At 37.6% G+C, this 15,451-nt stretch overlaps 1 protein-coding gene across 3 annotated transcripts in view; it reads left to right on the top strand.

Moving 5' to 3' along the window:
• MARK1 (microtubule affinity regulating kinase 1) overlaps positions 1-15,451 on the top strand; it is a 117,771-nt gene that overhangs the window by 53,597 nt on the left and 48,723 nt on the right. For all 3 annotated transcript variants that reach the window (XM_044762754.2, XM_044762753.2, XM_070501419.1), the window contains exons 2-3: positions 2,810-3,013; positions 4,180-4,233. In XM_044762754.2, the coding sequence (XP_044618689.1) occupies positions 2,810-3,013; positions 4,180-4,233 (258 nt within the window). The remainder of the gene's footprint in view (positions 1-2,809; positions 3,014-4,179; positions 4,234-15,451) is intronic.

Genomic DNA, 15,451 nt, shown 5'->3' with positions numbered 1-15,451 from the left:
ATTGTGAGTTTTGTGTATCAGTGGTCATTGCTGCGTAACAAATCATCCCAGCACCCAGTTGCTGAGACTAACAAGCATGTATTACTTCTCATGAATCAGAGGGGTATCTGGGGATCAGTTGATTTAATCCAGGCTCAGCTGGGAGTGGCTCTGCTCTGTGTATTTCTCATCTTCCTTCTGCCATTAGCCTGGCCACGTCCTTCTCATGGTGATGGCAGAAGTTTAAGACAGCAGGTTGAAACACATCAAGGCCTCTTGATGACTAACTTAGAACTGGCATAGTGTCACTTTCAACTTATTTTATTGGCCACAGCAAATCATATGACTGAACCCTAAAGAGTGGGGAACTATGCCCTCCCCTAGTGGGAGGATATTGGAAAGATACCTGGCAAAGGGTATGAAAATTTGGGGCTAATAATGCAGTCTGTCATAGTTTGGTTTAGTGTTATAGTTTGGTTTAGTGTTAGGATATACCCTGCAACCAGCATTGGGAGCTAGATTACAACTCAAATATTTTAACTCATCCTCCTATTATTCACATCAAAGATTTGGACAGCAAGGAATCATTCCTTAGAAGTCATTCTGTATGGGCATTAGGAGCACAAGAGTCCTAAATTCCTTCAATTTAGCTAAGTATGCATTGAGTTCTTTCTTTGTGCCTAACATTCTATTAAGTTAGGGAGCTCAACAAGCTTGGGGTCTAACAGTGAAAACGCACCATGGATGCACTCTTAGAAGATGGTGTGGCAATTCCAATAGTAGAAGTTTTCCCTGGATGTATAGATGGCAGTAGAAGACAGAGGTAATCAACTCTGCTCTGTGAAAAGACATAGAAAGCTTTGTTGAGGAGAGATAAGATTAAATCTTGAAGGACGGACAAGACCACATTCCCTACAGAACAAGTTGAGGTGGAGAAGTACTATTTGTGGGAAATATCACAGCAACCTGTAATACTTCTGTTCTCAGAAAATGGTTATAATTAAAATCTCTTGTTTGTGCTCAGATAGTAGAAAAGTCTCTAAGAGCCGCTGAATAACTTTGTATTTACCTCCTTTTCACATTGTTTATTGCAGTAGTTTTCAAACTTTGGCAGCATCAGAATCACCTGGAGGCCTTGTTAAAACACAGATTGCTGACCCTGCCCCCAGAGTTTCTTATTCAGTAGGACAGGAACAGGGCCAGAGAATTTGCATTTCTCACAGGTTCCCAGATGATGCTGGTGGTGCTAGTCCAGGGACAGCATCACGAGAACTATTGATTCTTTGAATCTTTCCTTTGTGTCTGGCACTCTACAATGTGGTGTATATAGAGATGAAGAGAAAACATCCCTGCCCTCGAATTGCTCACGGTGGGTGGCAGAGACAGAGAAGTAAGTGTCTAATAGTACAGTGGAATGGTGCTGACATATATGGAAGTACAGTTTGCTGTGAGAATACACCGAAGGAGCACCAACTCAGAATGAGGCCAGGGCTGCTGGTGTGTGTAAGACACTGAGAAACCCTTTGATACTGAGCCAAGTTAAAAAAAAAATCAGAAAGTAATAACAGATAGAAAAGTGACCTTGACTTGTGCTTTGCATGAGACTGGGAAGTGGAGTCATTTTTAATGTTGCCTCTAAGAAATTTCTGATCACAATTTTTCACAAGCTTTGGTCAAATACTTAGGATGACATGAGGAGTCTGAATTAGTTACTTTGCAAATAAAAGGTATCCCTTTCTTTTGCTAATTTGTTCTACTCATCTTCAGCTATGTTTAAGAAGCCAGTTAGAGAAAGATGTTATGTTTATCGCGTGTGATTCTATGTTTTCACAAAAACTGCTAGAAGTTTTACGTATGTCAGAATGTAGACAGGGGCTGGCCGGATGTACTGGTTAAGTTGGCACGTTCCGCTTCCGTGACCCGGGGTTCAGTGGTTTGGATCCCAGGTGCAGACCTACGCACTGCTTGTCAAGCCACACTGTGGCAGGCATCCCACATAAAATAGAGGAAGATGGACACAGATGTTAGCTCAGGGCCAGTCTTCCTCAAAAAAAAAAAAAAAGGAAAAAATGCAGACAAAACTAGACAAGGGCAGAGTTTGTGAGGCAGCTTTACCTGGAACCTCAGGCACTGAGCCTGCAAGTGAACAGGCTCAGCTATTCATTGCAGTTGTAGGCTAGTGTGAGGCTGAGACAGAGTGACATGTTAGCCTCAAGAACAGCACTGAGGAGGAATACAGTGGGTGCTGGGTCATGGATCCAGGCAGGGCGATAGATATCTCTTGCTTGGGCCTGGTAAGCTGTGTGTGAGGGGGTTGGGCAGGCGTCAATCAGACATCTACTTGAAGCTGGCAGCTGGTTGGTCAGCTGGCCAAGTTATCTGCCCAGCAAATGAACGAGTGACCATGACAAGTAATTGGGCTAGTTTACAGAAACAGAACTGTACTCTTAAGCTTGGTTTTCTTGGCATTAAATACTCTGCCCTTTTCATGAAGCAATCCTAGACTGTGTTGTCATCTCAACCTAAAGGGGTAGCACCCTTAGAGGAGTAATGCTCTGTGGGCTCCCGGCTATCTAAGCGTTATATTTTTTAATCACATCATATGCCTAAAGCACTGCAGAACATTTCATTTTAGATAGTCATATTCCCCCTGGCAAAGGGAGCCAAAGTCAAGTAGAAATTATAAATAGAATGCTCAGACTTTAAAATCATGTAGTGCAGTGTATTTTCACTGAAGATGAATTTTTAATGAAAATATTTTGTAGATTTTTTAACTGTCCTTTTATAATGTACCTTAATTAACAATGAAATCTTGTAACCTTTTTCTTAGCATACATCTGTGGATGGATATACTGAACCACATATCCAGCCTCCCAAGTCAAGTAGCAGACAGAACATCCCTCGGTGTAGAAACTCCATTACGTCAGCAACAGACGAACAGCCTCACATTGGAAATTACCGTTTACAAAAAACAATAGGGAAGGGAAATTTTGCCAAAGTGAAATTGGCGAGACATGTTCTAACTGGTAGAGAGGTAAGTTTTCGTGATGCCTTTTAATATTTCCTTGGACCTCTCCAGAGCCTTGTTAAAAAGCTTTCCTGTAGCCGATGCCGGGAATAAATGACAATTGCAATATGGTAAACACGGGGATGTGTGTGAATGGAGCATACACAGGTAGCGCTATATCGTACCATAAAAAGTTGACCTTTTAGTCTTTAGAAAGACTCATCCCTATATAGTAGCATCTCTTATAAATCAGGTGTGCTACAGATGAGTTTTTCTCAGACTTCTGCCTTCCATTATATGGTTTATGTAAACATTTTTGATTACGTTTGCTTCCCAAACCCGGAAACAGGACTTTTATTAATTACTGGCTAGGGTAAATTTGGTATAAATACGTAGAAAGTTACCAGTTTTTATCTATTTAGAGACCACATTGAGCAGGTGTTGTTTTACAGATGGTTTTCTTAGGTAATAAGAGAATTGGGTTTCTAAAATCCCGTGTGTTTTACATTATGTATGTTTATATATTTAATAGTAGTTATTAATATTATATTTAATAACATATATTAAAGATGAAAAATAAACATCTAACATTCTATATTACATAATGCTTACTGGATCCAATTAGGACATTGTGAAAAATCTTTGTCAAAATGTTTTTAATAAGTTCCTTTTATTCTAGACATAATGTTATTGTCATTCCACTTGAATTTAGTTCTCTCTGTCCTTTCTGACCCCAGGAACTATTCAAACACAGGCTGCATTAGGCAGAGACTTAGAGGACATTCAAATCCATTTTGTTGGTTTGCCGTAAGAAGCTTGGGTATCTGGTCTCTCTAGCCACTTAATCATTTTATTCACGTAATACTTAATTTACTGGAAGCTTATAAGCTCCTCTCCTATGATAATTGTAATATCTTACCAAGATCATGAGTAAAAGATCAAGATACAGATGATTTTTACTTTAAAGGGAGAAACTTGGAAGAAATAAAATGTAATTTCATTGACTCGATCCAATAGGTTAAAGACTTGGGTCCATGGAATATATTCTGAGGCTGCCAAATTATCAAAACTTTACCATCCAAATATAGCTAAATTATACGTTGTTAGGAATGAAACAAAAGACGTTTTCTTTATAAGTTTTTATTCATTGAAATATATATTCTCAAATATAGTTCAATGATTCTCTCTTTTAGGTTGCTGTGAAAATAATAGACAAAACTCAGCTGAATCCGACTAGTCTACAAAAGGTATTTAATTATTTTAATAGTAAGTAATTACAATATGAGTTTATTAATTAATACATGATATTGTGTAAAGTCAGTTATCCTAAATTTCCTGTTAGATACAATACTACGTTACATTAATATATGAAGAAAAGACATGATATAAAACATACTGTTTATATTTAGTAACATTTAAATAATATTATCAAGTTGTTATTTGAGAAATATCTACTACTCAAATGCATGTGCGATATGGAAGGAATTTGTGTGTTCTAATTCAGTAGAATAAAACTTTATATCAAATATTTCGAAGTATTCAGGATTCTGCTTTGTTAAAAATCTATTTATGAGTTAACATTGTCCATAGGTGGGTTTCCTTTTGTTGCTTCACTCGCTTTTCTTCCTTCTACAAAAACTAGCTTTTCAGCTAACTTACAGGAAAAGATATGAACACTGCTTCAAAGGGTGAAAATCTAAAACGGCAGGGGGAGGGAAAAAAGCGATTAGGATGGAGATTACCTCGTAAACCTGGTAAAGCTGTTTCCTGTTGCCTTATTAATTGCTTATGTGGGAAAACTTCCTCAGGTACACATTTTAGTACTTTAAAATGAAGCAGATGTTTTAACATTTATGCTGTATATGTTAAGTTTGTATATAGTAAGATAATAGACGTTGTGATTTTTATTAGAACATAAGATCGTAGTCACATATTTAAATGTTATATGAATAATTTTGGATTCCTAAAACAGATTGAATCTTATCATAAGAAATTTGTAGTACACTGTGTTTAACTATACCTGATGTGATTCTAACATTAAATTAAAAATTTGAGTCTGATGATCAAGGTTTTCTGCTTGGCTTAGTGCCAGATAATTCAGTTTATTTTATGTATTTCTACTTAGAGATCTGTCTTTGTAGTTATTGAGATTCCTTTTAAATTTGACAACCAAAATAACTTTTCATAGCGTTGATATTTCTAATCAGTGAGAATATGAAAGGGTTGCTAGATTCTTTTTTCTCTGTCAGTGTGAGATAATATACCTTATGGCTGTCTTCTGCGAGAAACTTCTAGCACCAGTCTTTCAGCAAACCATCATGTAGTAGTATGAGTTACAAAAAGGCATCCTCCCTTCTGGACAGATGAATTGTCCAAAGATGCTGTTTTTTCCTAGGCTGGAGCCACAGTGGGACAAATTTTTCCCGCCCTTCTGCTGGGAATCCTTTTAAGATGCACGAACAACATAGCTATGCCCACTGGCCCTGTCCGTGGCCCACCTAGCTTTTCCACTTTTCCTGGATTAAGCTATATGTTACTTTGGTAAATTGAGTGCTTTTCAGTGACATTTAGAGCTACTCCAGGCCTGTTGTGCTAGTTGGATATATAGTAATGTGACCCCCACTCTGTCTTTCCCAAGAGGGCGCAGAGAAGGTTGTGGAACCAAAGTTAGGCTTGTTGAAACATGCAAACATGAAGCTAAATGTTGATTTATTTACTGAATAAAAAATGTACTTGTTGATGATCGGTAATTTCTGTTATAAGTTCTGCTAATCTTGCCGATAAAATTTTACTTTTCCAAACAGGCATATAAAGAATGATGACAATTTTGTTTTATTTAATCTGTGAAAATTAAAGCAAGGAAAGATTGGAATTCACTAAATATAGTCAGTTCACTGTGTGCATGTTGTTGTTTTTTAAATCATTTTCATTTATGTTCATAGATTTGCATTCTGTTGAAAGTTTTGGAAAAAAAGAGATCAAGGCTTGATTAGTTCTCATACATTGTAGAACATTCAGCATTTGGCCTTACCCATTAGATGCCAGTAACATCTCCCGGTCAGTTGTAATTCATTTGTTTTCCTTAGCATTGACAGTCAAGTTCTATAGGTAACAAATAGCAAAATATGCTCTATATGTCTTAAATGTGCTTGTTAAAAGAGAGGTAATGATAGTGCGTATATTTGAAATAATGATTCATTTTAATCTCATCTCCAGTAGTATTTGGTTAAATCTTGTTCTGGATTTGATCTGAATTTAAGCCGATTTTCCTTCTTTATCCTCTTGAGTGTATAACATTTATAGGAAATATTACTTTCCTTTGCCAACATCAGTGATAGATAAAAGTAGTCTAAATTTGGTGCTCCAACTGTTCAAAACTTCTAAAATATAAAGTTCTTAAAAACAGTTTGGTCTTTGGAATTATTAAGCATCTTTGGCTTCAACATTGTTCACCTAATATGCTCCTTTGTTTGTATCACATATTTTGAATTAATGGAATCCAGTTTAATGAGTTTTCATAATTTAAAAAGTATTGAGATAGATGCTGTATTACTGCTTCCTTTTTGGAGCATGAGTCCCTCCTCATACGTTAGTGGTTTTTGGAGTGGGTCTATGAACTATATTAGTGATTCCTAGGGATCTTTTAAGCAGCCTAAGAGGAAAAGCAAAACAATGAAGCAATTTTATTCATAGTTCACATACTTAAAATGTAAGATTATAAGATTATCGTTTTCTCAGAAAATCCACTAAATTTTGAAACTTGGACACATTAGTGTATACACAGATGACAAAGTTTGTGTTAGCTTGTCTCAGCTCACAGTTGGCAGGGTACGGTTTGCTGTCTTCTGTGTATTGTCAATTTGTATTTTCTATTGTTTTACTGTGTTGCATTGTATTCCCAATTCACAAAAATGGCTCAGTGGTTCAGAAGAGATTTGCTGAGTAGTAAAACCTGTAGTGGAAATAGAAACAAGACTGGTACAGCTCAGAATCGTGTCATTAGGTAATAAAGAGGACTGCTGCCTTATGGTTACGGAGAAGGTGAACCTCTGTGCGAGGATAGTGGTTTTGCACAAGCAGGGAAAGTGTGAAAAAATTTCAGTAGTTGACATCTGAAAATTAGACTTATTAAATGAATAATCCATTTACTGCTAGTGTCTGGTGTGTTATCTATTGTATAAAGTGTTGTCAAATGGTGACGTAAGCCTTTTAAACTTGAGTGAGTTTTCAGATAAAGCCCGTAGACCTCTCTGCTCAGCTAGTCAAGTTTTCCAGAACATCTGCGTAATAATCTCTGTTACGTTGATGAATTTTGTCACTCTAGGTAGAGAAGAGGACAGATCCATGGAAGCAATATTCAGAATTAAATTTCATTTAGTAAATTATCAAGAAACCAAACTTGTAAAAGCAATCGTAAAATTATTGACAAATATTTTGATCCAAGGAGAAAGCAGAAGAAGCTGTTTGGCCATATTCCTTAGCAGATATCCCTCTCGGACGTATGTTGAAATGTCAGTTACTCTCACATATGCATGCTTTATAGCACGTTTCGCTTTATCCCTGAACAAAACCACTTAGGTATTGAGGACTTCTTCCTTGTAGTCCTTTTCGTGTGTGCGGATCAGTTGAAGGAAAAGTCTTGACCAATTCTTCTGTGGGTCAATGAAAACCTACGTGATAAGAGTTAGCATTTTGTGAGCTGGGTTGTAAACTGCAGAAGTTGTCTTTGATTCAGTAATAAGATAACACCAGGAGGGCTTTTTTGGGGGGAGGGGGATATTCTGCAAGGAATGATACTGCTACGTGAATAAACAATATTATACCTAACGCCCACTTGTTGCTTCATTCTCCATGAAATTAGTGGTCAGCAACATGCCTCTGATCTTGATTTGGTTTTGAAGGAAATACTGAAAACAGAGGTTATCGTAAAATCATGGCTATTGAAAGATGTCTCTTTAGCACAGTGTGAAGAATTGGTGGGAAGTAAATCTTTCCCACTGAACTGTGATGCATTTTGAGGGAAAAAGTGTTCAAACAAGTTTCTTTTAAAAGATGATGCCGATAATGTTACTGCCTAGTTAAAATATCAACAGTTTAAATGTTGAAGATAAGATAACCAGATTTTCTGAAAAAAACAACTGTGTTTCAAGCAGTCCACTGACCAAAAATCTGACTTTTCTAAACTTGTGTAGTTATAGACAAAGGGCAATAACATATGACATATTATTGGGATATTTAACATACAAATGCTACATCCAAATATGAAAAATACCTTCCGGAGCAAGCATATCTGAAGAGTATATTAAGAATCCATTTACTGTTATCCCTCATCGAAACTTCCAGTCTTCCAGCTTTTGAGTGTGATAAGATCAGCAACCTGGAATCTGGTCTGAGAGCTAGACATAATCTTCAGGGAGGAATACCTTTGTAAGGTTGGATCCAATAATCAAGCTGAATGTCTCTGACACATCAGCTAATGTTTGTCCCATTCCCATATCTATCTGCGATTGTGACTTAGGGATTTTTAATTTAATAGAAATAAAAAGTAAAAAAAAAAAAAAGAAAACTAGAAGTGGAAACTGTCTTATGATTGGAGCTAAGTGTCATTGAGCCAAATACGTGTTTATTAATTATTTCTTAATCTAACAAATATTTATTGAAAGAAATACATATTTCTCCTTGTGTTTTCCTCTGCCTTTTAGGTTCCTCCTTTTCTGTTTAAATAGAGTCATTGTCCTTTTTGTTGGCCACTCAGTGTGGGGGTTTCACAAGGCTTAGTCCTAGGACTTCTCTTTCTGTGTTCTCTTCCTGGCTGTCTCAAAGGTAACTGTGGTTTAAATTATAAACTGTCGGCAAACTCACAAATTTATATCTTCAACTCAGACCTCCCCTAAATTTGTAATCTCTCAGAGATAGCCCAAATTCATTATGTCCAAAACAACTCCTGATCCCCATGCCACCACCTCACCCCCTTGGTCCTCTTCCAGTGTCCTCTCTCAGTGAAGGACGCTGTCCCCAAGTTGTGCAAACCGGAAACCTCAGAACTCTCTTTACTCCCCCCTCTTCCTCATTCTCACCACTGATCCATCCTTGAGTTGTACTGATTTTATTTCTTATGTATCTTTTTTTATGTCTACCTTTGCTTTTTTCCATCACTACCATTATAGACAAAGCTGCTATTATTTCTCCAATGGGCTACCCCAGTAACCTTCTTTCTGCCTCCACTTTGCATCCCTACACACACACACACACATACATGCATGTGTGCACACACACACAGAGTTTAAAATGTAATCACGGATGCAAAATTCATCTCTGATTATACCATCCCTTTATTTAAACTTTTAGATGGCATTCCATTTTTGGTAGCATAGAAATCAAATTCAAGGCCCTACCTTCCTTTTCCACCTCACTGTCCGTTAACTCCCTCCAGCATCTCCCCACTCTGCTCATCCCCTGCTCTTCCAACTTCAGTGACTGTTTCGTTTCCTATTCTTACTGGTCATTCCAGCCACCAGGCCCGTGCAGCTTTGCATCGTACCCTCTGCAAAAGTTAGTTAATCCTTACTCATTCCTCATGTTCAGCCTTAGAGTCATTGCTCAGGGAATCCTTTCTTGTCTCCACAACTGTTAAATCCTCCATCCTCCTTAAAATTAAGCACTGATAACCAAGGATTTTTCATAAAAAGTCACTTAATTTTTATTTGTTTTGGTTTTGGTAGTCGTTTTGGGTTTCGATGTTTGTATTCTGCCTCTGCCTCTTAAAACCTCTATTCTAAGTGCTTGGCCTTATTGGCTGTACAGCGTACATCTATTTCTTTATTCTCAGGAAGCTACGTGAGATTTACTAAAATAGATATGGAAGAATTTTCTCTTGGAAGTGGAGGAGGCTAGGGATCTTTAAATCACCTATGATTTAGACTGACCATCTGGCTGTTTTAAGTAGTATTCTCAGTTATTTGAAGAGTCATACTCCTATTTTTTTCTAACTTGGGCAGATTGTTGACATAGTAAACTAGTCTATTTTTAATTTTTTGATGGGGACTGCAGAATGTCTTTCTCATTTTAAAAAAGTTGCTTTCTCATGATTTTTTTTATCGGGCTAAATGTTTCGTTTCTAATCTTTTTTTTAAAGAAGTAAAACGTTACAGATGCTCTTGAAGCCCTATGTGTCATTTCTTGGTTCTATTTCTGTCTTTTCCTACCTAGAAATTACTACTATTCTGAATTTGGTCTTTCTTATTCCCATTCAGAATTTTTTTCTGGTTTTCACGTGTATCTGTACATAAAATACTTAACATTATTTGTTTTTAAACTTCCTATTCTTCTGCAACTTGCTTTTTTCATTTAACAGTCTTACGGTTTTAATTGTGTTAGTCTATATAGTCTAGTTCATTTATTTTCACTACTATTACTATATGCCATTATATGAATATGCCATGGTTTACCCATCCTCTTATTAATAGATATACTACAGTTGGTCCGTTTTTCTGTTGGTGGATATTTAGATTGTTCCTGGTGTTTCTGTGTTTCATTTTGTTTTTTTCCCAGCTCATTAGCTTTTTGTTATTGCTATTACAGACAATGCTGCAATGATCATTATTGTGTATATCTTTTTGTGAAGATGTACAGAATGATATATCTCTCCAAGAGAAATTGCTGGGTTGAAGGGTATGCGTATCCTCAGCTTTACTAGATAATATCAAATTGCTCTTCAAAGTGGTTGCACCAATTTATACTTCTGCTGACATTGAATGAGATTTACTGTTGCTCCACATTCTTATCAACACTTTATATTATCAGATTTCTTAATTTTTGCCAATTTTATGGACACAAAATGTTATCTCCTTTTAATTTCCGTGTTTTTTAGTGAGGTTGGCCATCTTTTCAAATTTAATCTATTGTAAGTTTAATAACTTCTCTCTGAAGTTATTTGATTTGATAGCCCAAACAATTACATTTATTGAGCACCAACTTGAGTCCAAAGTTGTACAAGGTCTTGGGAAAGACTCAAGCAATATGAAATTGGTACTAGTTCATAAGAAATAAGAATCTTATAATCTATCTATAAAGATAGAACTTTGAGAAAGTGCCACAGCCTATCATTTAAAGAGTATTTTCTTCTAGTGCTTTGCAATGAATAACTGACTACAAGTTGTCAGGTTTGGGAAGTAATACTGAGCATCATTTTATGTTTTTAGTTAGAAATCATCTAATGTGTGTTCACTTAATTATATTCAGATCTCTTTTCCTGAACTACTGTTTCATGGGAAGAACTTAAGAAGTTAGCCTGAGTTGTTATACTGCTACTAGTAATAACTTTATAAAATATTTAGTGTCCCAGTAAGGTGTCTGAAGGCTAAAAGAAGAGTAACACGATGATCCTAGAAACTAGAAAAGTTGAAAGTGTAATCTGTAGGGTTCTGTTAATGTACAAAAGTCATATATAAAATCTCTCAATGAATGGCATCTCTGAGAAAGTCTAATTCTATCTCTTACAACTGAATGTCATCTACCAGGTAAAGCAGCGCCCACACTTGGCATTAATAGGCCAGTAAACTGCTATCAAAGATACAGATAGAATTTTTGAAAAGATTACAGTAAAGGCAAAGAAGAACTCCTGCCCCTCCCCAAAGCCAAATCAGAGCAAAATACTTGACAGGCTAAGAAGGCTGTGTTGAAAGGTACCAGAAGATCTGAACATCCCTCCTATAAGCCTAGTTTACTGGGACTCTGATGACAGCCTGGAAGAGCTCTCCCAGTAGGAACAAGCTTGACCACTGCCTTTGTCACGTTCCCCAAGGCCACAGAGTTGTCCCCATCTGCCTCTGGAAGAAGCACCAGTGAAGTCCTGTGACACTGATGAGGCCAAGGGCAACATGGTGAGCAGGGCTGATGGAGAGAAGATGTGCGCATTTGACTAGCCCCTGAGTGTGGTGCTTTGGGTGTAAATAGAGTGGGGATTGTCTGTAAGCCATGTCTACTTGGCTACTTCCAAATAGAACAGGTTTTCCCACCATCAAAAGGGGTAACAGGCAGAAGGAATGGAAGAGGTAGGAAAGAAGAGAGTAAGTAGTTGAGAGGAGAGAAGGAAAATGCTCATAACTGAGGCAAATGTTGATTAACACTAATGGAGTTTGACTAATCCCGACCCTAAGCCCTAACCAGGAAGGACTCACTTGAAAAGGAAATCTCTCTCCACAGAGTTGAGGATTGTTTACTAGCTTCAGTTATCTGGAACAAAGCCAAGGACCAGGAAGGAAATAATAAAGGCCTCTGAACAGCTAGAATATCTGCCACACAGTTTGAACAGTGAAGCCCCTGCCTTTCAGTCATAGAAGACCCGTCTCAAGCCTTCACTCAGGACTGACTTCTCTAGTTCACCACGCAATTTTAAGAAACTCTGGCTTTAGTTTCTAGCCCACAGCAAAGTTGAAACAGTAAGTTTGAAGGGCATAGTGAATTCAGAACTCGCCTGCTAAACTTAGGATATCACAGTTTGAAAATGAGAAAGAAAATAATAGAGATAAAATTAGAATCAGAAACTCAAATAATAATGTGGAACTATTTAGTCTATTTGCAAACCTCAATTTTCCTTTTGTGTGCCTGGGCATATGATACATACAATAATTGACTTCCTTTCTTTCTTTCTTTCTTTCTTTTTGGTGAGGAAGATTGGCCCTGAGCTAACATCTGTACCAGTCTTCCTCTGCTTTGTATGTGGGATGCCTCCACAGCATGGCTGATGAGTAGAGTAGGTCCGCACCCAGGATCTGAACCCACGAACCCTGGGCTGCCAAAGCAGAACGTGCGGAACTTTCACCACCTGGCCACAGGGACAGCCCCAATAATTGGCTTTTTAAGTAATAACTCTCCATTTCAGGGTAAACTTCTTATCATAGATCTAAATGTTCAGCTCTCCTTCTCTCAACCCTCTTTACCTTTCCTAAGGAAAGCGAGCACTGATAAGATTGACAGCCTTGCTAGTAAAGATCTGCTCTGTATATGTGACTCACCGGCTCTCGCCCTCTCTGTTCCCTTTGACTCATGCAGCTGGTGCAGGAGACTCTGACATTAGTGCAGATTCTGTCCTCTTTGCAGCCAACTGGAATATTAGAGTTTAGGAAGGGGTTAGGGGGCTGTGGAGGTGAACAGACGCCATAAACCTTTACTGAAGCCATGTGCTTCTGGTTAGTTGGCTGAATTCTCTAGATTTGGAGCATTAATGACCCAAATATAGCTGATAATTCAAGTGTTTCTTTGAGAGGAAGGGTGATTGGTGGGCCAGGATTCTGGCATTTCATTATCTTTAGTCAATATACCACTTAAAACACCATAATCACTTCTTCCAACAGCAGCCACTCTTCCTCTTTCCACAACTACCTATTATTTTTAGCCAACCCACGCTCAACCCACACACATGCTGTTGCTTGTTATGTTTTTTTCTTATTCCTTGTCAAAAACTACTGAAGGAGAGGAAACTAAGGATAGAACAATATATGCAAGACAACTTTGAGATGTAGAAAGCCAATGGCTGTGTAGTATTGTTTTAGCTCGCGTCAGAATTACTTTCAGATGACCTTGGCCTTTCCTATGGAGATGGTAAAAAGATCAGTGATTGCCAGGGATTTGAGGGAAGGGAAGAACGAATAGCTGGAGCACGGAGGATATATAAGGCAGTTAAACTATTCTGTATGATATTATAATGGTGGATATATGTCACTATACATTTGTCAAAAGCCGTAGAATATACAAAACCGAGAATGAACCTTAATGTAAACTATGGACTTTAGGTGATAATGATGTATCAATGTAGATTCATCGGTTATAACAAATGTACCACTCTGGTGTGGGATGTTGATGATAGGGGAGGCTGTGTGTATGTAGGGGCAGGAGGGTAACTCTGTACTCTCTGCTTAATTTTGTTGTGAACCTAAAACTGCCCTAAGAAATCAAGTATACACACGCACACACATACACACGCACACACACACACACACTTCTGATGCTGTATTCCTCACCTTGTCCTGGTTCACATACCTGAGTAAGGCAATTTGGTCAAGGAACACCACTGGGGGACAGGTATTCAGTTTTGATAGGAGCCTAGTGGCTAACTAATAGCTGCTTTTTAAAACTTGTTAGCCACGTTAGGAAGAGGATGATGAGTCCAAAACCCCAAGGGCCCCCTCTGAGTGGAGACTGTCTCCTTTCATCAGACTCCAGTCACCAGAATCATCAGTAACAGAGATTTGTAGCTCAAAGCAGTCAGTAGGGCTGTGGGGAGCAAAGATAGAGAGGGCCAGGCACAGAGTAGACACTCAACATTTCTTGAGTTCTAGGCTTTCAAGTGCAGAATGGAGGGAGGAGGTAATTTGGCAAGACCTAATAAAGTTGAAGATGCATATACACCATTATCAAAAAATTAAGCTTCTACAGTTCTACCTTAGAGAAATACGTTAAAAATGTTTGTTATAGCACTGTTTGCAATAGTGAAAATATGAAAATAACTTAAGCATCCTCAGTATGAAAATGTATAAACTATGGTTTCATCATATATTGTAGTAGAACACATCAGTTATTTATAGATGAACCAGATCTATACGTAACAGGGATAGAACTCAAAAACATAATGTTGAGTGAAAGGTTTAGAAAGATATATTCAATATGACTCCATTTATATAAAGTTAAAACACAAAGAATAATTTTGCTATTTATATATACACGTAGAAAAAGTATAAAAGTATGTGGAATGTTATATACCAACCTTAGGGTAGTGGTTATCTCTAGCGTGAGAAGGAAGAAAAAGGGATGACGATGAGTCTCTAGCTTTGACCATAATGGTTAATGTCTTAATATTTTATTTAAATAAAATTATTCTTTAAAAATTCATAATTTTTCTTAAAGATAAAACTCTCATGCAAATGTGGCATGAATATTAACATCAGTTTGATGTTGGCAGTGGATACAGAGTTGCTAGATTGGTTTCTGTACTTTTTAAGAAATTTAAACTATTTCACAATTCTAAAAGTGGATGAAAAACATTCTTTCCAGACAGAGAGGAACAGCTTGTGCAAAGGCCCTGAGTAGAGAAGGATCTTAGCAAGTTCAACTGAGAGAAAAATGCTGGATGACTGGAGTGATGTCCACCTGGATGTTATGTAGAGTGTCATGAGATAAGCTTGGCCAGGTAACCAGGATCTTGATTTTCAAGGCCGGGTAGCCCAGGTTAAAGGTTGTGGATTTTGTTCTAATGGCACTGGGAAACCACCAATGGATTTAAAGCGATGTAGTGCTGTGCGGATAATGGATTGAAGGATGGGAGGACAGAAAAAAGAGTGCAGAATGGATGTACAGAGACCAATGGGATCTAGTGACAGTGGTGCCAGTATGGATGGATAGACATTGAGAGATTTGAGATCAATTGTGGAGGTAGAGTTGACAGGTCTTGGTGATGTATCTTATGTA

This window comes from Equus asinus, chromosome 30 (assembly GCF_041296235.1).
Source record: "Equus asinus isolate D_3611 breed Donkey chromosome 30, EquAss-T2T_v2, whole genome shotgun sequence".
Classification (NCBI taxonomy): domain Eukaryota; kingdom Metazoa; phylum Chordata; class Mammalia; order Perissodactyla; family Equidae; genus Equus; species Equus asinus.
The sequence above is the reverse complement of the archived record's forward strand: the minus strand, read 5'-3'. Positions and strand labels throughout refer to the sequence as shown.